Source organism: Malurus melanocephalus, unplaced genomic scaffold (assembly GCF_030028575.1).
Source record: "Malurus melanocephalus ecotype Western Australia unplaced genomic scaffold, MMel_1.1 scaffold_52, whole genome shotgun sequence".
Classification (NCBI taxonomy): Eukaryota; Metazoa; Chordata; class Aves; order Passeriformes; family Maluridae; genus Malurus; species Malurus melanocephalus.
In genome coordinates, this window is record NW_026623284.1 from 837,144 (window position 1) to 862,775 (window position 25,632).

At 37.6% G+C, this 25,632-nt stretch overlaps 1 protein-coding gene across 13 annotated transcripts in view; it reads left to right on the forward strand.

The window, feature by feature from the left end:
- KMT2C (lysine methyltransferase 2C) overlaps positions 1 to 25,632 on the forward strand; it is a 189,509-nt gene that overhangs the window by 81,931 nt on the left and 81,946 nt on the right. For all 13 annotated transcript variants that reach the window (XM_057365380.1, XM_057365384.1, XM_057365382.1 and 10 more), the window contains 5 exons: positions 19,122 to 19,284; positions 19,942 to 20,113; positions 22,876 to 22,990; positions 23,796 to 23,968; positions 24,728 to 24,888. In XM_057365380.1, the coding sequence (XP_057221363.1) occupies positions 19,122 to 19,284; positions 19,942 to 20,113; positions 22,876 to 22,990; positions 23,796 to 23,968; positions 24,728 to 24,888 (784 nt within the window). The remainder of the gene's footprint in view (positions 1 to 19,121; positions 19,285 to 19,941; positions 20,114 to 22,875; positions 22,991 to 23,795; positions 23,969 to 24,727; positions 24,889 to 25,632) is intronic.

The window sequence follows — 25,632 nt, forward strand, 5'->3', positions numbered from 1 at the left end:
GGCAGATCCTTCCTCTCACTTCTTAAATAACTTTTCATGGGGGTTTGGAGTAATTTTATTTCAAGATGTGAAAGAAGACAACTCTTCAAAATATAAAGAGGGRAGAGAAAAATTGTGGTGGTTTGTTTGATCCAAAACTTAACTTGATTTTCTTATAATTCATGTTTTGCTCAGTATATAAAATTCACCATAGTAAAGAAGGTGTTATGTTGTCAGCTTTTGGAAGATAGACGTTTATTGATGTTTCTACAGATAYTTAATGTAAGATGCAAAAACAGTATTGTAGACTTAYTGTAGACTTAGTAAGATAAACTAGATAAGCAAGAGAAACTGAGCAGAAATTAGAGGGTTTTTTYCCTGGAAAAAATATAATAGATGTGGACAAATGTAGTTTACAACCTTTTCTTACATTTTTGCTTCAGTCTTATGCTTTTTTAATTCTACCACTTTTTGATATTTGGGAGTGTGGATTCACTGACATGGCCACATAAAGTGTAGAGCCCTTTAAGGCTTGCATTTCTTCAGCTTTTAGCAAGGCTGGTTTCTGAAATAGTGGTTTCTGAAGTATTTTAAGATATTTTTAAATTTTAAATAATGCTTTATAATTTCCATGTTTATTTTGTATATATTCAGTAGGTTGMTGTTTGTTGCTCTACAGTCAGCTGAGGAAAAATAAAGTTTGCTAATTGTCTGCCTTACAGTGTCTAGCTAGAGCTTTTSTGTATGCTACAGTCTCAAATAAGGAGGACTGCTTTTTTCCCCCATATGTAAATAGCTCACTTCAGAAAGTGAGTTTAAGGAAGCAGTTAATGTGTTTGAATTACTTTTGAACAAACTGGGCACAATAAAAGAATGCGAGGGTAACTTTCCCAGCCAGCTTTCTCTTCTGATAAGATGTAAAAGCGGTTTCCAAGTCTGGGAGGGTTTGTCAAGGACACTGAAGTCAAAGAAAACAGTGTAGGTGGAAACCAAGGAGGAGGTTCCTATCCTCCTGCTTGAAGACTGAATAGAAGAAACATGATAGTAATGAGAAGTCTATTTTAATTTTTTTGCTCAATACTTGATTTTAGCATGATGCTTACCAAACAAGATCAGAAAGAATTAAGTTGAGGGGAAAGGTGAGGAACAARTTTATACATGTTCTAAAACTGTCTGTATTTTGAACAGATCTTCACCTCTTAGTCTCAATGCACCTTTCATTTTGTTGAAAATTGTCCATGATTTAGTGGTGTGTGTKTGGGTTTTTTTGTGCTCCTTCTAGTTGAAAACCATTTTGGCTAAAACAATACTTTTGTTGGTCCTTGTGTATAAATGCAAGTACCAACATCTTAATCTACTGCTAACTTCATACACTGGGGAGGATTCTGCCCATGTAACCATAGCAATGTTTCATTTGGTTTTACTTTTTTTTGACAAAAACTGTGTGAGAAATGGTTTAGATGACAGAATCTTGAATGTAGGTGTGGTGTTGGGTTCATGAATGTCTCAACCAAGCTGAACAGAGCTTGGAGTGATGTGAGGCTTTTCTAGATAGAGTACAGGATTTTCAGTTCTCTGATGCTTTAAAAGCTTCCTTCTTCATTTTTCATTAGTGGAAGAACCACTAAACCTTAAAAACAGAGAAAAATGTGTGAAGAGAATGTAATCATAATTTATACAATTTCTAGGCAGAGTCCTCTGTATTTGCCCATTTTTCAAGGATGAGTGTTGTAACATGAAACTAAATGAGGAGCTCTRGTATTCCAAAGTTCCTTTCCCAGCTCTTGAGTTTTTTATGGTGTTTTTGCACACACAAGGCATTTGACTTCCCATTTYCCTTCTCTGCAACTTGGGAGGGACTACCTGGCTGCTCTTGGGGGTGGCTTTTCTGATTTTTATCTTAGCGAGTTTTTTTCCTGTCGTTGCTTTTGTCCTGCAACTGAGGAAGTACTGCAAGGAAGTATTCTTCCAAAATAACATCTCTGCTTTTTTAATGGGTTTCTGTCTTAGAGAACTGCAGTACAGAAAGTGCTRGGGAAAGAAGGACTGGAGGAATAGTGACATCAGTCTCACCAAGGACATACTTGTGTATGCTTTAGGTCAGTTTGGTAGTTTCATTCAGTTCTTGGCATACTTTAGGCATGCTGTAACAGTTCTGTGGTGGGGGCCATGGGCCATTCAGTTTTCCATGAGTTTTCCCTCTTGTTATTTTGGAGTTTCTCTAGATACTTGCAGCTGCTTCCCTGCTGATGATGACAAGTGTTGTTTTTAAGGACCTTATTGATTGAGGGTACGACTTTGGTGACAGTTCAACACTGCAGATTATCTTCATGGTTTACTCTGTTCCAGAATGGTTTGGATTTTGGTCACTTAAAAGCCAGATCCTTGTTGTCTTGAAGAATGTGAATTKTTCTTACAGCTTGTAAATGACATCAGAAAGCTTATGTCAATTGTTTTATTTTCCAAGTTTTGCAAATGAGCTGTGGTATCTTAAAGTTATCATAGTTGGCTCTGATTTACACATGTAATTCTTCTGGTACACCTTTATGCACTATAAATGATGTCAGTACAGCTTTGGTAAATCTGTTTAGGTTAAGGAGCTGTTACAAGATCTCTTTGTGTGTTCAGATTTTTTGCAGGTGCAGCAGTTTGAGAACAAATATTTGCCTGCTCAGTAAGATCCACGACTTAATTCTTGTTAGCCTTGTCAGGTGGACAACRATTAAAGTATTCTTTCATTTGAACCAAAATAAGCTCTACCATGACATATCATTRYTTGTTTGAAGTCATGGAATCAYAGAATGATTTGGGTTGGAAGGGACATTGAAGATCWTCCAGTTCCAGCTCCCCTGGGACACCTTCCAGCCAGGTTGYTCAAAGCTYCATRTAGTGAGAAGACARGGGGGAWKGCCTTCAAAAGGAAAGAGGGTAGGTCAAGACTGGATTTAGAGTGGAAGTGATTCTTTCCTGTGAGGGTGGTTAGGACTGGCACAGGTTGCCCAGAGAAGCTGTGGCTGCTCCATCCGTGAAAGTGTCCAGGGCTATATTKCATGGAGCTTTGGGCAACCTGGTCTAGTGGAAGACGTCCTTTCCCRCAACAGGGGTTTGGAACTGGATATCTTTAATGACTGGATATCTTTAACTCTGTGATTCTATTTTTCCTTCTGCAATGAAACACAGAACAGAAAAATGTAAATTACACTTCTAACAGACAAAGAGTTTTTTCACTATCAAAACACAGTACCTTTAAAGCTACAGAGTTTAGCACTCAGCTTTCAMAACATAGTTTTCAGCTTCTCCAGTTGTCTCATAGACCACATTTTCTAGAACAAAATAAAATACGTTTTCTAAATCCCTTGGTATTTAAGATGACAAATTAATAGTTAAAACTGAGTAAATGCGAATGAAGAACTTCATGCTTCTCTAGTATGTTGTTGTAATTATTTTGGCACATAATTGATGGRTACCTTGGGATATAATTAGACTCCACCCTTGAATGTGGATCATTAATGGTGTATTTAAAAGTTTGGAAGAATTGCTACGTACTGGACTGAGCTGTCTYAATAGTTCTGGTCATAAAGTGAGAGGCAGTAACGTGGGAAAAACGTGGCTAAAGTAAGACTAAGCACTTCTCGTGAAAGAATGGATCTGGAAATTATTTTAATTTTGAATTTTCCATTTATTGAGAAAAACCCCTTCCTTTATTTTCCTAGTATTTCGGACATAATTGTTGTTCACCTCTGAATACTTTGTAAGTCTGAGTACATGGCTGAGGGAGAGTTTGTCTATAAGTGTTGGCTGTTGCAGTGTAAGTGGGGTTTATTCAATGAAGAGCTGATCTGTTTTTCCTTTCCCCACCATTTGTTAGATGGATTGATGTTTCAGAATTGTACCATGTGGTGCTTCTTGCACTSTTATCATTGAGTAACTTTCCAAGTCAGCCAGCCAGTGAAAAAAATAAAGGCATAAAAAGCTAGAGTAATAAACTGAAACTATTTAATTAAAAACTTGTTTCTCAGATAATCTGAACAATATTAGGCTTATTCTCTAGCCAGAGTTTCACTTAAAATAAATACAAAATTTTTCAGTTATTTTCCCATAATTATTGTTAACGTTCCAATAAARCCACTACTATGCTTCAGCCTGTTAAGGTCTTTGGAATTTTTACAAGTGGAAAAGATTATTMTGAGTATGAAGACATACTTATTTCAAGATACATGACACATGCCCAATTTATCACTTTAAAATTAGCATCTCAAGAAACAAAAGATGTTCCTTTCACTGATCTGTTTATGTGCTAATGTACAGTGGAGTATCAATATACCAAATATCAGCAAAGTGTTTAATTTAGGGCTGTTTTTTCTGGGTACTTGCTTATGGAGTTTGTTTATTATCAAGTGCAGACACTTAAAYGTGACTTTTCAGTCTCTGTAGTAGTTCCTTGTTTGATAACCTGTTATCAGTGTGGTTCTGACCTGTTGACTGGAAGAAGCAGTTCGTGATGGTGTGAAACTTGTTTAGCTATTGTTAATTTTTTATATTGTCTTCATCATGTTGATTGTACRTACAAGAGGAAGGCAAGCTTTAATTTGTTAGTTGCAGTTCAGGGGAGAATTCTTCCTTTCAGATGAAGCAGAGCAAAAGATGCACATTTTTAAACAACTTTTGTTTTTTGAGATTTTTCTTTTGATGTGCTTTGTCATTAGCCTTCTGTGAAATAACATCTGTGTTTGTATCCTTACCTATTTGTTTCAAAATATATGAAAAAGAATTGTGAATTTTTCTACATRGCAAGTAGTACTGTCAATGCACGTTGGAACTCACTGATTAACCCGTATCTTGTTCCTTATTTGGGCCATAAGAACCAAATTTTAGAGCTTACCCATGCCAGGGAGAATGACCAATGCATGGATTCTAATATACATTTTAAGTTTAAGTAATAAACTTATTTCGGTGTGAGACAGAACTTTCAATAAACTGTCACTGTTTTCCAGTGCACAAATACAATTTCTCTTACATCCATTGCTTGATGTCCCCTACCATTTCGCATACCTGGACAGAAGCATGGTGTCATTTCTGGCAGGTGAATCTACCTAAATGATCTTTCCCATAATAACTGCATTTTTTGAATACAACAGCAAATGAGAAAGGAGAATACCTGGCTTACTTAGGCAGCACAGTRTCTTTTCTTAAGATGGTTCATGTGGCTTCATCTGAAGGGGGAAGTGTTTGATTTTTTAGCCTCACCCAWTGCTTTTCTCTGCCAGTGGTGCTGTAGGGTTCCTGCTGTGGAGCCAAAAAAAASTTCCAGGGAGCTCGCCCTGGGAGCTCTGTTGTGGCACCCAAGAAGGAAAGCAGAGTAAGCCTTAGAGTTTTCAGTGTGGRTTTTTTCAAGCTGAACACTTGGAAAAATGCACCTTTCTTGAACTCAAGATGTTGATGGGTCTCTCAGGAGAGAGACTGAGGCTACAAAGCTATTTCTGACAGGGTTTTGATGCTGATTAGGCAATAGGTACTGCAGGTGCTGAGGGCAGGCTGAGGTGTAGGGACCAGAAAAATGGGCTGGGGGCACAGAAAGAGAATGAGAAGCAGCAACAGCCCTGAACTGAAAGCTGAAAAGCCTAGGAGAGAAACATGAAAGGACCTGTGTTCCTGGAGGAATTTCCTGTGAAGGTTTCCTTTTTTTCAGTAACATTCACTGAAACAATGTACTGAAAGCTCTGAAGTGAGATTGTTCAGTGTGTGTTCCAAACTGCTGAAGTGTGTTTCACAAAGACCTTCTTTTCCTTTTGCATGACTTGAGTAAAAAACACTTTTTTTCATAATATGCCCAAAGAAATTATCTTTTTTTTTCACTCCCCCCCAATTTCCCTGTTTTATTTTATAAATGTTACTCTGAGCATTGTGGCAATGACATAGTAGTTCACAAACATTTAATTTCAAGATTTTGTAATCTGTGGGGGATTATGTGTTTAAAACAGGGGGAACCTGATCTCTGAAGAACAAAGAAAACCCACTAAAAATGAATCATACTGTCTCTCCAATCAAGAATGTACCTTCTTCCTTGGTATTGTCCTTTTGCTGGTGGGACTGACCCATTTTTGGGCTTTTCTGTGGAACATGAGAATGCAAATACTTGGGCTCTCCCTTTCTCCTGTCTCTCATTCTGCGCTCAGCAGCAATGGCATAGTCCTTCAATGTCTACAAAAGGGAGAGTGGAACAAGGAAATAATAAAACAATAACATATTATTTTAAAATGTATGAAAATTTTAASAAATTTATTTAAATTATTAACCCATTAATATTTTCAGCAAATAAGAAAATTGGAGCTCTGTATAKATTAAAAAAGGCAGGAAATCATCTCTTAACCAGCATGCCAACAGTAAGTCCATCAAAATTTTTGCAAGGAAGAGTGGCAGTACCACCAATCTCCTTGCCTTTGTAAATGTTTGAATGCAGCCCTCCTTTCCCAGCCTTATTACCACCTCACCCATGGTTGCTTCTGATTTAAATATTTTACTTTCAGTCTTTTCCATAGCTAATCTGGGGCTTTTTATTGTTGGTGTTCAAGGGTCTAATTTTACCCTTTGTGTGACGGTTGTATTTATGAAAAAAGACTGATCAGCCTTTTGGAGTTAATATTGGCTAGTTTTAGTCAAGGAAAGGTCTTCATTATGCTTTAAGCATTATAGAAATAAAAAGGCGTCTTCAGCAGCTTTCTCCTTAATATATAGCCCAGGAATAAAAGGAAAAAATACCTCTATGGGACTAGGAGGTGTATTTGCTCAGCTGTAGCATTGTTTGCTTAGTGTTACACAACTGACTCTAATCTAGGTTTCACAGCAGTTTACCTTTTATATAGTATTTTATTTAAGCATGTCTTTTAAATTTATCATGGATGTGGGTCACATGCCTTTTTTTTGAATGAGAGCTTTAAAGTCCAGACTCTTTAATGAAATTAGAATTATAAAGGGGTTCTGATTATTCCAAKCAAAAGAGTCTGAGGTTTTTTCCTGTTTAATATAAATTATATTACAGGTTTTCATTTGGGGTTTTCACCCATCTTAAAAAAAAAAAAAAAAAGCAAACATACTTTAATTTAAAACTCAGGAGTGCTCATATTAGTCTGTTGGCATCAATTTGCTTTTAAGCAGTAGCCTAAAAACTACTTCTGAGATTAGTGTACTCAGCAGCTCACAAAATCAAACCATTAGCAAAAAATAGTTTTGAACTCCCAGAAGATTTTGTTATTGACTTCCATTAGTGTAAGTTCTGTCCCAGAGTTGCAGATTGAGCATAAATATTGCAGACATCAGTATGAAGTAGTGCCGTTAATGCAGGTGTCGTTGAGTGTTTTTTTAATAACATGGAGCAAATCAGGCATGAGAGAGACATCTTAGGAGTCCTCACAAATGTGGAGCAACTGCCCTTGCTGTGCAAGTGCATCACCTCGGTGGGAAATACAGACCTTGCTTACTTTAAATATAGTTTTCCTTGTAGGCTGATAYGCATTTATTTATGTGGAAGAATTAGTATTGTTTATTTTCATGTATATAGCTGTCTTCTCCATACTGCAGATGTGACCTGAGAATAAAAAGTAGGCAGACAATATCAGGTCTGCTGCCAGTAATGAATGTGTAGGTGTTCCATGAATCACAGTCATGATTAGTAATAAGAATGCTATTGAATAATATTAATTGAAGAACTTAYGAAATGGCATGTTCTCAAAGCAGCATTTCCCATAAACTTTTTTTACTAGTGTGTTTTCAGTGATACTAATGTTTTCCTTCAAAGATGTCACTTTTGTCTTCAGTACATCAGGGAGGGAACATAGCTGTTATGAAATAAATAAATATTTGTTTCCTGAAACATCTAATATTGGTAAAACAAGTTGATACACTATATTGCAGTGTCATGGTCTCACTTCAGATACTTGTACTCCATCTGCAATCTAGACACTTTCTTTAAAATAAAACTGCAAGTGCTTCCACATCTAGCCTTTTCCTTTCCAGTTTTTAATTTATATTATATTTCCTTTCTGTTCAAAAAATTTTCACCCACTCTGCTTGAGTATGAAGTTACCTTGCAAAGAACTGGGAAGAGTGACAGAATCTGCAGAMTAAATAGTGAATCTGAATCTAAATACCCAATCCAACCAAATATCCAAGCAAATAGCAAGGGGTTTTTTTACTTTCAATTACTGCAGGTTTTTATTGAATATTAGGTGTTGTTTGTGTGAGATTTCCAGGGAGATGTGTTGACAAATCATAAACCTTTAAAAGCAAATAGAGAACTTCTAGAGAAATGACACAAGATGACAGTTCAGTTGTTATTATTCTTTGAGCTTTGTGAGGGAAATGCTCATTTTCCATAATGTAAATGGATTTGATGCATCCAATAAGAGTTTCAGGTTTTTTGCATGTCATACTAGGTGAGTTTTTTAATGAGACTAACTTGAAATAGATGGCAAATCATTGGGAAGACTGTTACCATTACGCATCCATCACATCAGAATGTGCCTTGGGCATCTCTAGAATGTTTGCTTCCTGTCAGACATAAAATACTGTGATGGATAAATCCCCCAGTAAAGGTCGGCCCTGGCAGCAATGCTCACTCGTCTGAGAAACTGAAAGGTCAGGATACTCAGGATTCTGGTAGGACTTAGAAGCTGAGCATCTCAGTAACATCTGGTTGTGCTTTCACTCCTAATTTTATGTGAGCTTGTTGTCTGTGATGCTTCTGGAAGTTCATTTCTGTAGGTGAGTGTTCTCTTACAGTCTTATTCACCAGTTGAGTGGTTTTCAGCCTTTTCTGAACTCCTTTAATTGAAATAAATCAATTTTGTRGTAAACCATTTCTTGCTTTTTGGGTTTTCTAAGTAAAATACTCATCCTAGTACTGTGACAGAATTGTTATCTTAACAGTGTCACTGCATTAGGATGTCATTTGATGCTGAGATTTCTATGCCATCAGATGAAATTGGTTTTAGAAAACAGTGCAATCATCTTGATTGTTTTAACCATCTGAACAGCTCTCTAATACTACTGGACTGCTCACATGAATTAGCTGAGCAGCCTGTGTCTCTTGAGGAGTTTATTTGTAGATGATGATGATGATGATGATGATGATGATGATGATTAAGCCCAGGAACCACAGTGAAGCAGTCTTTCCACTGTGTTAGCATGGGGACAGTCTGAGTTAAGGGCTCGTGACCTTGCTCTGGACTTACAGCCTGATCTGTGGGGAAAATGCCCTGTCCAGAGCATAACACAGAACCCACAACAGAACTCTCACAATCCCAGACTGGCTCCTGCCATTTCTCTAGGCACCGCATCTTTTGTTGACCCAAATTGTTTCCCCTTCACTAGCTCTGATGTATTATTCATGTTATTTCAATGTGGTTTTACTTTTGATAAAGGAATGGGATTTCCCCATTTGACTGTAAACATGGTGAGAAAAAGCTTTTAGGACATTATTCTAGCCCTCGTTTAGCTGTAACCAGCTGAAATATAAATATCAAAACCTCCTTGTCCTGTCATTAGAGATTAAGGAAAAGCTTTATGAAGAAGTAGGACTGTGCTTTGTTTGACTTTATGCTATAAATGAAACAGAAGCTTCTGTTTGTACCTTTACATATAACAATATTAAAAAAAAACACAAAGAATCTTGTAGTGAAGAAAAGGAGTTTTAATGTAAAAGAGACCAAGTAGGAATTGGTGCTGGAACAGAAGAAAKTATGTACATTTACTAAAAAAATGCGTGGCATATAAAGCATAACACTAATCCCTGGCAGTTCTTTTCTGTTTGAAGGCACTAACATCTCTATAATTAAGAGCAATGGAATTATTTAGAGGAAAACTGTGTTATAAACCATTCTTTTTTTAATTGAACAGCTGTAATTTCTACCARTGGAGCAAACTATATTATAAGAAAATGATTATTAGTTTAAAATGCAAAGTTAAATGAATGCAAAATTAACAAACAGATGGTGAAGAATTATTGTGCTTTATTTTACTCCTGGGTAAAAGGGCTCATGCAGGATTGTAAAAATGTCATCRCACTTCGTAAACCTGAAAGCAAACAGAATTTGCAGTTGTGCACATCTGTTTTGGGACACTGCTAGAGGGTTAGAAGAATCAATGTTGTTTTCAAATAAGGGTATTCATCAAAAGGATATCATTTACTTAACAGTTATGGCTTCTGCTAAGCATCAGACTTAATGTTCTGTGGAATTCATTACAAAATTTGGCAGCTTWTTTCTTCACAAGCTACTGAGGCAGCATTCTGCAAAACTGAAACAAACAGGCCCTTCTTACCCTTACCTCCCTGAAGCCCAGAACAACAGTTGAATAACCTGYTTAAATGTTTCACCAGCAATTTTAGGGTTTTAAATTCTACATCAAGATGTTGCACTTCGCAGTGCTTGCCCAAGTGATGAAACAGAATGGAAAGACATGGGGCTTATTTGTTTATTTTGGTGGCTGGTGACTTAAAGAATTCTGTAATGTTTGGGGATTCCATGTCTTGGGAGGAGAAATGGGACGAATACCTCTAAGTGACTAATTTAGTCAATTTTTTTAAAAAGCTAAAAACCCCAGCCAGATAAAACACGTCAAGTTTTTATTAGGAAAGAAATTATGTTAATGTTCAAGCTGGTAGTTTCAGAGTATGCCACCTAATTGTTTTGTTTGAGCTCAATTTACAAAAATTAGTGAACTGAAGATGTAGGACTTTGTTTACGATGACTTTGTGCTATTTGAGAGTGCAATTTAGGAACAGTGAAGGAAATAGGAATTATGAACAATAAGGTACTGATTGCAGTCAGTGGGGAAGGAATATTAAGGAGGTGCTCACTAATGAGGAGGGTATTAAAGGCAGGAAATTCTTGCATTTTTTTATGTCTCTACATAATCCAGAGTTTCTTGTCACTCCATCGCTTCTATTACCTTGTAAATTATATGTATCATTGAATATATATATAGTGACTTTGGCTGACTTTAACTTTCTGTTAAATCAGGGTAATATATCTACAACATCTTTCTTAAAAGAATGCATTATTAAGACAGTAAAATGAAAACACAAAATAAGGACATGTCAGAAGACAGGTTGTCAGCGCACAGTTAACATCCTTTGCACGCAGTTAGTGTCCTTGGCACGCAATTAATGTCTTTTGTGCCTATGCCTGATTATGCATCTTTAATTGTGTGACCACTTGCGGGACAGTTTGTGCCTAGTTCAGTCCATRGGATGGACATTGCTGTCTTAGTATAAACCTCTTCAGTATTTAATTTTTTAAATTATTTTTTAGTGTATAACTATGTAGGCTATTCAGAAAAGAAAGAATTCCTCATTTCTGCATGAACTTTTCTATAATGTTTTTACTATAATGATCATGTGAWTAACTTGTCTGTAAGTTTTTTCAGAACTTCAGATTTATTTGGCCTTGTTATGCATCTTACATTACGTTTCGTCCCGGAGAACTTGAATTTATTTATATCTTCTAATTTGGATGGCAAATTGAAAGAGTTTCAGAAATACTCAGACTTATTTAAGAAGGTTGCTCTGATACTGCAGTTCTTCCTTCACTCTACTGCAGTTGTGAGTGAGTGCAAAATCTGTGTAGAAAACGAGTCTGAATTTTTATAAGGGAAAGAAAACCCCAAGATTTAACAAAAAGATTAAAGACTAAAAAAAAAAGAAGAAAAATTTTACTTAGTGCCCTGCCCAGTATCATCAAGGACCTTCATGGATGAAGTGAGACTACAACTCTTGCAGGCCATTGCTCAGTTGCCCTAACTAAGAGCTTCTCTTCTCCCACAAGTCATCCACTACCTTATTCAATACTTCCTYTATTCCCTCTATAAATTTAAGCACAGTCTTGCAGGTAACAGGTTTCTTTAATGAAGTAACTCCTTTTAAAAGGTCTACTTTATGCCTGAATCCTGTGTTTGATCTGTAATCCTTGTATTTTAGTGCACATTCATATATACATGTGTGTGTGTCTGCTCATTCCTTTATCTGTGTCTCGATGTTGCCTTGTATTTGTCTGACTATATAATTTCCTTTTGTCAGGGAAAAAAAGGAAAAGGCAGATCTCTCAAAATGCAGGTTTAAAGCCTTTTGTGGTACATAAAGAGTGCTGTTATTTGAGCTGGCTGAGTGATAGTGATACAGCATTGGGTGTCAGAGGACAGTGTACTTTTCCTCCTTGTGATCTTCATCCAGTTTCAGTTGCCTCAGACTTCTGACTTTTTGTTCAASTTGATATTTTAGCCACTTCCGCTCTTCATCTCTCCTTAACATTTCTTGTCCCTTTTGCCTTGGTTCTTTCTGAGATATGTCCCTTCATCATTTCCTGTCTTAGCACCCAAGTTCTCTTAGCTCTTTATCCACTTTTAGTGCTCAGGTTTGGTTAATTTGCCTTCAAGTGTTATTGCTGCCCCTCCTCAGCATCTATCTCCATCCATGGTTTCTCCTCCCAGTCTAATCAGACTCACACAGTGAATCCCTTTTGTCCCTTTGCCCCTTGCTTTTCCATCTGCCTGTGTACTGTGTACTTCTATTCCCCAGATGATTGTGACAGTTGTATCAGGAACCGTAGGGATGTCTGCTTTCCATTCCAGTGGCTTTTTGTGCTTAGGCTTAGAGGATTTATTGCTGCCTTGCTCCCTCTAATCCTTGTCAGATTGAAGGAATCTTTGTAGAGGGTACGTGATGTCCAATCAGTGCTAGAAGTTGGATACAATTGGTCATGATCAATAGGAGTAGGTTTTCTGTGATTTTTCACTGACAAACTTTTGGAAGTATTTTATATTTTAAAAATGTTCGTTTTCTCAAGCTTTGTCACATCTGGATAGATCTGCAGGGAAAGGGAGGAAGTTGCATCCCCAGCACTAAAACTCTCCTGACAAATTGCAAGTCCCATGAATGAGGTTGTTCTTAAGATGAACAAAATGTTTTTCTTAATCATTYTTCTGTTCTCAGAAATGGCTGGAAAGTTTTGTCCAAGTGTTCCAAAAGTATTTAAGAGAATTTATACATGTGTTATGAGGAAATTAAGCCCAACGTTTTATTGTTCAGAAAACTTGCATAAATAGTAGAAYAGTCTCCATTCACATTCCTTCTTGGATAATGCCATGGTGATAAAAACTTCGATGTGGTCTTGGCTGTGGTAGCAATAGAAAACTTGTGTCAACGTGTGACAACTCAAGACTTCCTTCTAAATTTTGACCTCCCTCTGGATGTGCCTACCTTGAGCAGTGATTAAATTCCAGCTGCAGTGGAGATCTGGCCAGTATTGTCAGTGGAGCCTGAAAATGGACACGCACTGTTTGACCAACTGACTTGCAATGAAGTAAATTCCATAAAATGACTAAGCCTTATTAGTGTAATGAAGTTTGGATGTCCTCATCAAGCCTTGTGTTGTTTGGAAGCACAAATGTGACTGTATGAGCGGCTTTAAAGTGTGGCTTTACATGGCTTTATAAATATACTTATGACATAACCTATAGCATGCTTGAGCTACTTCAGAATCCTTAAATATGATTTAGGAGTGWAGGAACTGTTCTGGATTGGACAGAAAGTTGACTTTATCCCATTATGTACTGCAGTGACCAGTAATAGATGCCTGAAAAAGACCATTAAACAATAAGCATGTAACAATGTTTCCCTCAATTATTTTTTTTCTCAAGCCTTCAACAATTTGTGGCTCAGCCTGTGCTCTGCCAACCCAAAGAAWTGTCTACACGTATTTCTTAAGACCTTCCGAGCATGAATCAAATGGAACTGGCACAATAGTCTGTTTTCTGAGCCTGCCAAAAAGCAGCCTCAAACCAAAGCTGWTGATTTCTGTTCTTGCCTTGTTTGTCCTGGAGTTGCTGATGCTGAAGCCTAATAACCACAGTTTAAATTACATTAAACATTATTGACCTTCTTGTTGTTGACAGTCTAGCTAAACAACAGGCTGGTGCATGCTCTTCTGCCATGGTGGATATTAGATGGGAATTAAGGGAGTAGCTGGTTGTTAGCCGTGGAAAAGCTTAGCCTCGCTCAAAACATTTACGTTATCCTAAATCTTGCAGAAAGCGAGGAGGTGAATAAAAAAAAAAAACCCTTTTCCTTCGTGAAAGTGTGAAAAAAGCAAAGGCAGAGTCTGTGAGGGAAATCATATGCATGCAGTTATTCCACTAGCTTATATAATGTGAGGAGAACACAGCTTTAAGGCACCCAAACCCTTCCATGGAACTTCTYAATAAACAGAGTTTGGGAACACTTCAGATTATATGCATGCTGTAAAGTTTGCATGTTTTCCTCTATTTCACTTTTCAGATAAAAATCATACCTTACTTAGCGAATTTGATTCTTGCAAAGTTTTAACCTGTTCACCACTATTACAAAAAACAGCCCATGAAAAATGAATGCTTTCTTCTCTGAATTCATAAATGCCTTGATATCAATGTGATCTATTTAATGTAATTTTTTATAAAGATGTAGAGGACAAACAGCTGGTGGTAATGAGAAACAAAATAGTGACTTGTAGAGAGCATGAAATTTTCACACTTGAAGGGACTCGTGCTTTCTACCTTGATTACATGTGTTGAGTAACTGTGTGAAGGTTTGAGGAAGAAGAATAACTGATCTCTGATTGACTTGCTTATTATAAATTCAAGCAATTTTCAAATTTGTGACATGTATTACATAGAATTAAAAAAGCTAGAAGGTAATTTCCAGTACTCTTGGAAAGGTGTTCTATTTGGTACTTCTAATCAGTAYTTCAGTCAAAAGTCATTAATTGTTATGTTGCCATCTTTGTGCATTGTGCTCTTCAGTGTTTTATGGTACTTAAACCAGTGTATTTGACATGAGAAGTGCTAATGGTGATTAGTGTCTGCAAGCAATATAAAGCTTTTTGTAGATGATGGAGTAATCAAAGAAGATTATCAGAACTAGCACAGAACATTTTTCATTAATCACTGTTTACATGAAAATTTCTTCATGCTCTCATTAATGATGGGTTGTTAAGGTCGAGTTCTCTTCAGTTGCAGGTTTGTGTGGCAGCATTTCTCAGTAGCTAAACAGTCTGAAATGTGCTCCTACAGGTAAAACATGAAATTGTTCCACCAAGGACAGATGTGTGTATTTTTGGGTACACAGTCATAAAACTAACATTTCTTACTGTTCTCGTTGGTTTTATCAGCTGACCTTTTTCAAAGAAAAAGTTCCCAATCAGTTAAAACTTTTTGTCATATTGCTTAAAAACATTTTGTAATTCTTAGTTCTAACATTTAGGTTTAGAACACTTACCAGGTTGCAAAGTACTTTACTCAAAGACTGTATTTTAGCCTTTCTTTAATGTCTGCCTTCTGAGGGTTGTTACTTGTCCAGTTGCTGAAACAGTAATACTATAAAATAATTTTAAGGGCAATAAAATATTGATAAAACATGACCGCTGATATATTCTTGGTGCTGTCTGGATGCAATCTTGCATTGTCTTACAGACATCTTTTTCCAATTTGAACTTGCATAGAATTTTGGAGTATGCTAAAGTGTGGAGCAGCAGGAAAGTTCAAAATATGTGAACAATAAGCTGCTGCTCTTGTCACCATTTTCCAGTCTGGCCATCTGTTTCCATTAAAACCAGTAGGATTTGTGACATTCAGCTGAGCTGAACGAGGCAGAATTAATGTTCAGCTGATTTTGGTGCAATTACAAATCTAGCAAGGAGACATGAGTTTTTGTCTTACTGGAAATCTTCTGCATGGTTTCTGCCATTCTATTTCATGGAGGGTGTTCTCCCATAGAGCTAGAATACAGAGGAGGTGATTGATCAGGTTTTCTTATGTTTTCTGTTAGCTCACTTAGTTCTTCCTCTTTCACTGTATTTGGACAACAGTGTCATATTTCAGCCAATGTAATTAGTGAATAGGGGGATTTAATAATTAAATTTGAAAGATGGCATAGCAGTGGAGAATTTTCAGTGATGGATATCACAATAATAAGYCATAGCAGAAGTAGTGAAGGGCTCACAGCTTTCTTGCTATGGATGCATGCACAAGGAACTTGCTGAAGGGAGCCCTTGGTAAGCAGTGAAGGACTTTSTGAGTAGGAAAGTAGTCTGCTGGCTCTACTTTAGTTTATTTCCTTGAATGTTCTATGAATAAGCAAAGAACTATCTCTCCAGCTTTGTGACACCTTGTAAAGTTGGGTTTCTTTTCCTGTAGAACAGGCATGTAAAATTATTTGATCCATAAACAAAACAGTGTTTGTCTTGCTTTGACAGTTTACCATGTTCCAATACCTTCCCTTTGAATACTCAGGTTCAGCTTCCACCCCCTTCACATAACACCTTATTTTGTGCTCATACTAATGAAACTGGAGACTCCAGACTCTCCCTGGCTGTGATACTGTCYTCATATGGGCATGCATCTCATGGGCAATATGATTTATTCCTTCATTCCATCTCCTGTTGTCATGATTCCATATTTTAGCAATAGTGAAATAGTATTTGTTACTGATTTTATTTAGCAGAGTTTCAAATTTTTTTTGTTTAATTTAATACACTTTTGCTGTTTCTCTGGGGTCATAGCATGGGGCCTGGCTTCAGAGGAGTGTTGGCTTCTAGTGCTGGAAAAGTAACTCTTCTCACCAGCATCTGCTGCCAAAAAATCCCTTTGGGCATTAGTTTCTTCAAACTGGTTTATCTCTCTTACAAATTCAGCAAATGTTGATATTCTATGCTTTTTATTTGCTTCAAATGATGTATACCACATTGTTTTCAAAGTGAGCATTTCACTTATCTGCCAAATGCTTTTCATTGCCAGTGCAGTTTAGCAGATGGGTTTGAAGGGTTCAATTACATGTAATTTGGGCCTCCATTTTTCTTCCAGCATCTTTATGTGRTTCCTTAAATCAACATCAACATTTTTCAAGGTTTTTTAGTAATCCTGTAGTTTGCTCATTTCTAATAATCTCATCATTTAGTCATAGAACATKTGGGAAAAGTTACATTCTGATTTTATATTTGCTATATTTGCATGGTTGATCAGTGGTTTTGAAAAACAGCTGTGGTATTTAAAAATGCCATTTATATTGCTCTTTATTCCAATATTCCCAGCTTTTAATAAATGTTGGATTATTTGAGTGTTTACAGTTCTTTCATGATTTTCTTTCCTGATTAAATAGTTATCAAGGGTCAGTGACAGGATCCAACCAAGTCTTGTTGAATACTTTTTTGAGGGATACGTTTTGGACCTTAGCTCCTCCCAAGTTCCCCTTCCTAWTTTTTTCATCCTGAGTAAAATCTTTGAAATAAGTGTGGCCTGTAAGAGTTGGGTGTTAGCGAAACCTGGTGGTTTGACATAGATTTTTGGAACAACAGGAATAAAACAGGGCAGTGGGTTGTGTGTGGCTCAGTGTGGAGCTGCAGTTCATGAAGTTGGAGGCTCTGAGTTGTATTTTCATGGTTTCACTAACAAGTTCAGGATTTACCTTATGCAGCATCCTCAGCAAGTGTTCACTGAAGGTACCATTTCCTGAAAGGAGTTTCTTGTGGGACTTTGGTTTTCTTGATTCTCCTTATATGTAATTTTTGTTGCTTCTGCCTTGCCTGCTTCAGGAGCTTTGTGTTGTTATTTGCTTATCTCGTACCCCCWCATCTCATCTGCATTTCAGCTGCTAAAGTAACAGGATACACCCTTCCCATGTTGGTAGAAGGTGTTGGACACATGGGTGGAGGTGAGATGTCTTGCAGATCAGAGGACTAAACTAAGCATTGTAGCCCAGGAACTTGGCAGTAATTCTCCTTGGTGGACCCCTTTTAATTTCTGTGCCAGAGCATTTTATCTTTTTACACTGCAGTTCTGTTTAGCATATACTAGTATTTTTTCTGTCTCTTGTTCATGAGTTGTGGTGCAGGCAGATATTTTTCTGAAGATGTTCATTTCATCTGGTTTTAAAGAATATCAATGTAGCTGTTGACACAGGCAGCTTCGTGATTTGTATTTTCATATGGGCTGGTTTTGATATCTGTATACTTGTAGTAGCACTATTTCATGCCTAATTTCATGCCAGGCTTTGAAACAGAGAAGAATTATGGTAATAAATATAGTCTGTATTCTAAGAATTAATCAGATGCAGTACATAACTTTTCTTTGATTTGRTTTATGTTCATATTTGAATGTTACTTGACACTTCAGCTAGTAATCAAACATACCAGTGTTAGTATTATATTTTTATTGTGAAAAATGAGAGTCCCTGAGCTCAGCTGTTGCTGTATATTTTGTACACCTTCCTGTGAGCTACTGACCTGTTTTTTCTTAAGTTTACTCAAAATCTTATGGTTCTGTGCGTTAAAAAGTATTGTTGCCTTGGTGAGAAAGTGCAGAAGCATGTTACAGTGCTTTGGGGACTGTAATGAATCTGAGAAAGAAAAAAAGACTGATTAACTGAATCAGAAAGGTGTGGGTAATTTTTTACAAGCAAACTGATAGACTCTGCTCTTACTTGACTAGAGAACTGGAGGATCATTGCATAGCTCTTTCTGAGAAATTACTTCTCTGATGTCTCATAATAATTGTACTGATTTATGACTTCTCAAAGTTTTGTGGTGATATTTRTGTAGTCTTGAAAGGCAAGATGAGAAGAAAGTGCAAGATTATGTAATGCATTATTGTCCCAGAGAGAATTGTATAATGCCAATAAGATTTTTGGTAGAACATCATGCTTGATTTCCACTTGCATTTCTGATTACAGTGGCTGTGGTTTTGCATTATAGCTTACAGAGCCATGTGGTTTTTAGTCATAACCTATTGACAGCGTGGTGTCATCTGCCTTTATTTCCAGAATAAATCTCCAAGCCTCTTTACTGAAGGCATAGCTTAAGCTAGATAACACAGAACAAAAATGCTTTTCTGTGACAAGAATTTTCAGAGTGTATTTAGAGTGGGTTTCATTAAAYATTTTATGTTGGAAGGATTTGGGAATGCCCCTGCAAGACACCATCCACTAGTKTCCTTCTCCTCAGTATTCACTACCTCCTACTGGCCAAAGTGTTCRCCTGCTAAATGAAGGAGTGGAACAGATCTGGCTGAACAATTACAAGAAAAAGTAAATTTTTAATAACTATGTTGTGTTTGTTTTTCAGAGATGTGCATTTTGTAAGCACCTTGGAGCCACTATCAAATGCTGTGAAGAGAAATGTACCCAGATGTACCATTACCCCTGTGCTGCTGGAGCAGGCACATTTCAGGATTTCAGTAACTTGTCCCTCCTTTGTCCAGACCACATTGATCAGGCTCCTGAAAGATGTAAGTACACAGTGTTCAAATGACACAGTTAGTACTGTGTTTTATACAGGTTTTATGACAAATGCTCTATCATAGGATCATCTTAGAACTGCATTTATTTAGATACACTTTCACAGTTCATATACCCAGAATTCATGTGTGTTCAGTGATAGGAAAGATGTGAGTTCATACTCTTCTGTTTTTAAAAATAGTGCTGCACAGCAAAGTATTTTTCTTTTAATGACAGAACATGAAAGAGGTTTACTGGTAAGGCTTGTCTTCTGAGAGGTTTTAGTTTAAATTGATAGATTTGCTTGTCCTAACTCTAGTTAGTACAACCTTCTTGCAAACACTTCATCTAAATAATAGATTTAGGTCTGTTAGGAGCTTTATGTTGTACTTGTTCCACAGAGGAGTTGGTTCCAAAGCTCTTATCTTTATCTGAAGGAGAATAAAACTGTTTCTTTTTGTAAGACTTCATTAAGGTTTAAAATTAATGTACTTCTCTTATGAGAAGATAGTTGAGAAGACTGAATTAAAATAGTAGCTATTAAAAATAATAATACAATTTGAATTTCATAAGTATGATCAGTTTTTGTATGCATAAGAACTACTACATTTTTGGGGTTCATTGAAATTGTGAATGAAATAATAATTGAAAAAAATWTTTATTTTTAGCAAAGGAAGAAGCAAATTGTGCAGTGTGTGACAGCCCTGGAGACCTCTTAGATCAACTTTTTTGTACTACCTGTGGCCAGCACTACCATGGGATGTGTCTGGACATTCAAGTGACACCTTTAAAAAGAGCAGGTTGGCAGTGTCCTGATTGCAAAGTGTGCCAGAACTGCAAGTAAGTGAGACTTACAGGACATGGAGAAGGATGGTGTGAGATTTCTGTGCTGTGATTTTCAAATGCCTATTTTATTAAGTGTTTAGGTTTTTTTTCTGAAAGTGTAGATTATTTGCCCAACTTTATTTGTTATGGTATTGTATTAAGTAGCTGAAAAAACCCTTGTGCTGGAAATTCCTAAAAGAGCTGAGCTGTAAGTCCTGTGTTTTACCCCCAGAGTTACCATTATCATGGCAGGTTCTGGAAAGCAGCAAAACATTCTGATTTTTTCATCCCTTTATGTAGGAGGATTTTCTCTGCTTTACCAAATAAATAATAATGTAGTGCCTCTGCAGTCTGGGAACCTGTGCTTTTACTCAGCTGACAGTTCAGTTGTGCATGTATCTAGGCAGGTCTCCTGCATTAGGTCCTCTCCTATTTCCTAGTGTCTTTCAGACGTAGATAAAAGAGTCATTATGAAAACAAAACTGTGGCTTAGTTGAGCAAAGTGACATGAGTGACTGTGATTGAGTAGTTGTATCAGACAAATACAGAGACAGTGAAACTTAATTTCTGTGGTACTGTAAGGGTTCACTTAGAAAATTCTGACTGCTTGTGGGCTTGTTCTCTTACAGCTTAATCTGATGGGCACTGCAGGGTTCTTCTGCTTGCTTGTTTTTTTGAAGGACTTACTGAAAATAAGAGTTTGATTCAGCTTTAGTCAGGTCAGCTGGGACCGTATGAAGAAAAAACATCCTTTACTACTGCCTCATGTATCTGATCTGTCAGTGCTTCCCTGTTTTCCAAGCAGAACACTTGGTATTTGCTAACATTCACTCAACCCACTTCCTGAAAACTGTTCCCTGATCACACACAGCAGATAGCAAATCTCAGCAGTGGAGCTAGAGTGGAGAAGCATGTCCTAAAACGTATCCCAAAAGATGTACTGGGTAATTACAGTATCTGCTAACAAACCTTAGCTCTAGTGTAAAAATAGAAAAAAAATGCCATGTGTTCACTCCCAGTCCATGGATCTGGTGAGATGCAGCAGGTCCTGAGGGAACTGGTGCATGAAGTGGTTTAGCCACTATCCATCATGTTTGAGAAGTCATGGCAGGCTGGTGAAGTTCCCACTGACTGGAAAAGGRCAAACACAGACCCCATTTTTGCAAAGGGAAATAAGGAAGAACCACAGACCAGTCAGTCTCATCTGGCCTATCAAGGTCATGGAGCAGACCCTCTGGGAGACTGTGCTGAGACATATGGGACATTCAGAGGTGATGGWGACAGACAGCGTGACTTCACTGAGGGCAAATCATGCCTGAAAAATTGTGTGCCTGCTGTGATCGGGTTACAGAGTTGGGGGATGAGGGAAGAACARCTGATGTCACCTGGCTGGACCTGTGCAAAGCAGTCAACACTGTCCAGCATAATATCCTTGTCTCTGAACTGGAGAGAAATGGATTTGACAGATGGAGCACTCGGTGGATCAGGAATCCCAGAGTTGGGGTCAARGGCTCAAGTGGAGAGCAGYGATGGGTGTTGYTCCTCAGGGGTTGSAATTGGGACCGGTGCTGTTAAACATCTTTGTCATGACACGGGCAGTGGGGYCRRGGGCACCCTCAGCAAGTTTGTGTGGGGCATTTACCAAGATGTGTGGGGCAGTTGATGCTGAGGAGAAGAGACACCATCCAGAGGGACCTGGACAGGCTGGAGAGGTGGGGCTGTGTGAACCTCATCAACTTCAGCACAACCAAGTGCAAGGTCCTGCACCTTGGGGCAATCCCAAGCACGAGTACAGGCTGGGCAGAGAGGCACTCAGAACAGATTGCCGAGAGAAGCTGTGGATGCCTCACCCTGAGCATGTTCAAGGCCAGGCTGGATGGGGCTTGGAGCAGCCTGGTCTAGTGGAAGGTGTCCCTGCCCATGGCAATGGGTGATCTTTAAGATCCCCTTCAACACAAAGCATTCTTTGATTCTGTAATTGCTTAATGCAGTATGGCAGTTTTTTGCCACTATTGGAAGAACAGCTTTTTAAGCATAACTCCATCCAAAAAGTGTTTTTAAAATAGCGGGTCTCCCAGGTAATGAGGTAATATCTAATACATGTAATGCCATACACTAGCATCTAATATGTGTAATGCAAAGCTTTATCTAGGCAAATCTTGTTGCCTGTTTACTTACTGAATTAGTTTATTTAAACTAAGGCAGAGCACAGTGCCTTTAGATACTACCAAACTATTTGTCTTATTCTCTGCAAATTTRTTTTATCACTGAAATCTGTGGTGGAGCTCTGTAATACATCAATGCTGAAAAACTGAAATCTCTAATGTTTGTTTTGCTCTTGCAGTCACACTGGCTGACATTGTAGGAGCTCCTGTAGTCAGACTTGATGGCTCCTTTTTTCCTTTGGAAAAATAACAGTCAGACTGTAGAAACAAGTACAATGGGATGTTCTCTTCAGAAAGAAATCAAATATACATTTCACATTTTGAACTGATTTCAGTATAGAAAAACCATTAAATCTGTCTAAATGTGAGTAAGTGAAAGTGGGCCAGCCTAGAATGCAGAACAGGCTCATGTCTTGAACGCAGTGAATAAACACAGYGGTTTGCACTCAAATTTAAAAAGTAATTTGAAAGCTTTGTCTCTGGAGATATTTGTAAGTAGTACTTGTATATTTTTATGGGCTCACCTGTGTCTTCCTGTTTAGACTTTTCATGAAACAGATGTTTGGTTGCTGCTTATTGAAGTAATTTTTGATCACTTGTTACTTTCTTTAGACATTCTGGGGAAGACAACAAGATGCTGGTGTGTGATACATGCGACAAAGGCTACCATACTTTCTGTCTACAACCAGTTATGGATGCCGTACCAACAAATGGTTGGAAATGTAAAGTAAGTGGAAAGGTTCCAGAGTAATTCCTTGTCATTTATAAGGGCCCAGACTTTGTTATCTACATGATGCTATTCCAGGTGTATTGTGGATTGCTGTTGCTATGTAACATAATTTATAATTTCTGAATAAGTCCCATTTGGATGTAAATCCTGTGGCTCTACAGCTGTTCTATGAGGGGAGCTTTCACTGCAGTGGCTGAAGCAGCCTGTATGGGACAGTAAATCAACTTCTGTACATGGAAGAGTAGCGTAGGATCCAGGTGGAGTGGATAACTTTCAGTTAATAACATCTGCTCTCATGATATAACGGGAACTAAAATGTAAACTCAAAGCTATATAGTAGTATATATAATCTGTACTTGAAGTCTCTTCATATTCAGCTCCTGCTTGCTTACCAAAACAGCAGTTCTGCATCTCATGGATTCCTTAGCATTTGAGGAGGGCAGGATGAATTTGTGTTCTTATCAGTAACTTCATAGGTAATTTCATCATAACAAGAGACATCCCTGTATATGACATGTATGTCATGTTAAATCAGTTTGTGGCAGTCATAGGATAACTGGGATTCGCAATAAAAAAGTTTGGTCTCATAAGAAATACTCCTTTYTAGTCAGGGAGTAGTGCCAGGAAACTTCTTGCTGTTATGCATGTTATTCATGCTCTGCTATCAGATTTGGGATAACTTCTTGTGTTATCAAGGATAAAAGCTATTAAATTTAATTCAAAACAGGAAAATGTCAGTTAATGGCAGTTCTATCCCACTGTGAAATATCATAATTAACTACTAAATTCTTGTGATCTCTAGAACTGTAGAGTATGTGCTGAGTGTGGCACACGAACAAGTTGTCAGTGGCACCATAATTGTTTGGTATGTGACAGTTGTTACCAACAGCAAGACAACTTATCTTGTCCTTTCTGTGAAAAACTGTGCCTCCAAGACTTCCAGAAAGATATGTTACATTGTCACATGTGCAAAAGGTAAGAATTGAGATTTTTGTTGATTTATATTAAAATTCATAAAGCTTATGATCAGCTGTATGACACTGATGTGTTTCTGGGAAGCATGTACACTGTGTTTGGACAGTGCCACAGGATCTTTCGCAACTCCTTGATCTTTCATCCCTAAATACAGTGAACAATAGCAGGTGTCTTTATTTTAATCATAGCAAATAAGTATTAATTGGCAGTTACCTGAGGTTACCTGAGTTACTTGGTRCAGCTGCTGCTGCATCTTCCATTGCACCTATTTTGTGAGGAAGCAGGCTAAAAAAGTCATTGTCCTAAAGTTTAAAGACTGTTTGCAGAGATCTGGGTTGGTTTTTTTTTTTCAAGTTTATGTCTTCGGTATAGTTTCATGCGTTTTTCTATTCCAGTAATTAAAAAAAAAATAAAATAAACTATTTGGAATATTTCAAGAATATAATCTATGTTTCATATTCAATAGTATTGTATTTCACTGTGCAGCATTGTGATGATGCTCTACATCTTGTGGAATCCAGTCAGTTTGAGGGACAATTTAGGTGTTAATGTTTAAATTTGTTCACTGCTTGACATGCTGACATATCATGCTTATGCCTCTAAAGTTCTCCATAATAAAGCGTTGGTTGAAAGTCTTTATTTCCCCATAAGCATGGAAAGCATTGCTAGTTTTAATTGATTTCTATAATGGTGCTTTGTGTATGTATTACAAAAATCACAGTCACAATAAATTAAATCACAATAAATTAATCTCCCCAGATGGATTCACATAGAATGTGACAGATCTCCAGGTAGTGAATTGGAGTCTCARTTGAAAGACTACATCTGCACGCTTTGTAGACAAGGAGAAGGGGATCAGACTCAGTCATGTGATGTAATGAACACTTCTGAACTCATTCCTGAACYTGACAGTATAACAGGTAATCAAACTTAAACTTCACAGTTCCAAAATGCTGACATCAAATATCTGCAGCTCTCTCACCAAGTCTTTTGTGAACCAGCCACTCAAATTCTACTCTATAGTGTTCATCACTCACTTTATCCAACAGCAGCTGCTCAGGCAATCCATGGGTGAGCAGGCTTYTCTTTCTGGCTTCGGGTTCCTGTATATAAACATGGGCTAGTGAGCACCTTAATTGTGRCTCTCATTCTTCCAGCTCCAGCCTCTCAGCCTGTAACTGTAAACTTCTCTAATTTTTTTGGATGTGGTACAGTTCATGAATGCATTCATTTGACTGTGTGGCTGTTTCACTCATTTGTGCCTGGTGGATATTCCTGGAGACATACAGTCCTCCTGTTTCTCYCGGTGCTGGTCAGTCTTGCAGTGCCTGTTCTCTTCACAATGCCCAGGAAGGACACAGCAGTGGGAAATGTACTGTGTTCAAGGGTTAAGTGTGTATTTAGACAGCTTTTAATACGTGTCTTTTTTTCAAGTGGAAGAGCATAAAGTATTTTTTTAAAAAATCAGTCAATARGGAAGCACAGAGAGAACTTGGATCTGCTGATCTGAGTCCAGTGAGTAAGCCACACGAGCTGTGTAATAAATGCCTAACTAAATGCCTTTGTGTATTTCACACTAAGTACTTTGTTGGGCAGCACCTATACTCATCCAGACTGAATTTACCCGGACAAGTATAGCTGCGGTTAAATTGAGAAGCAAGGTA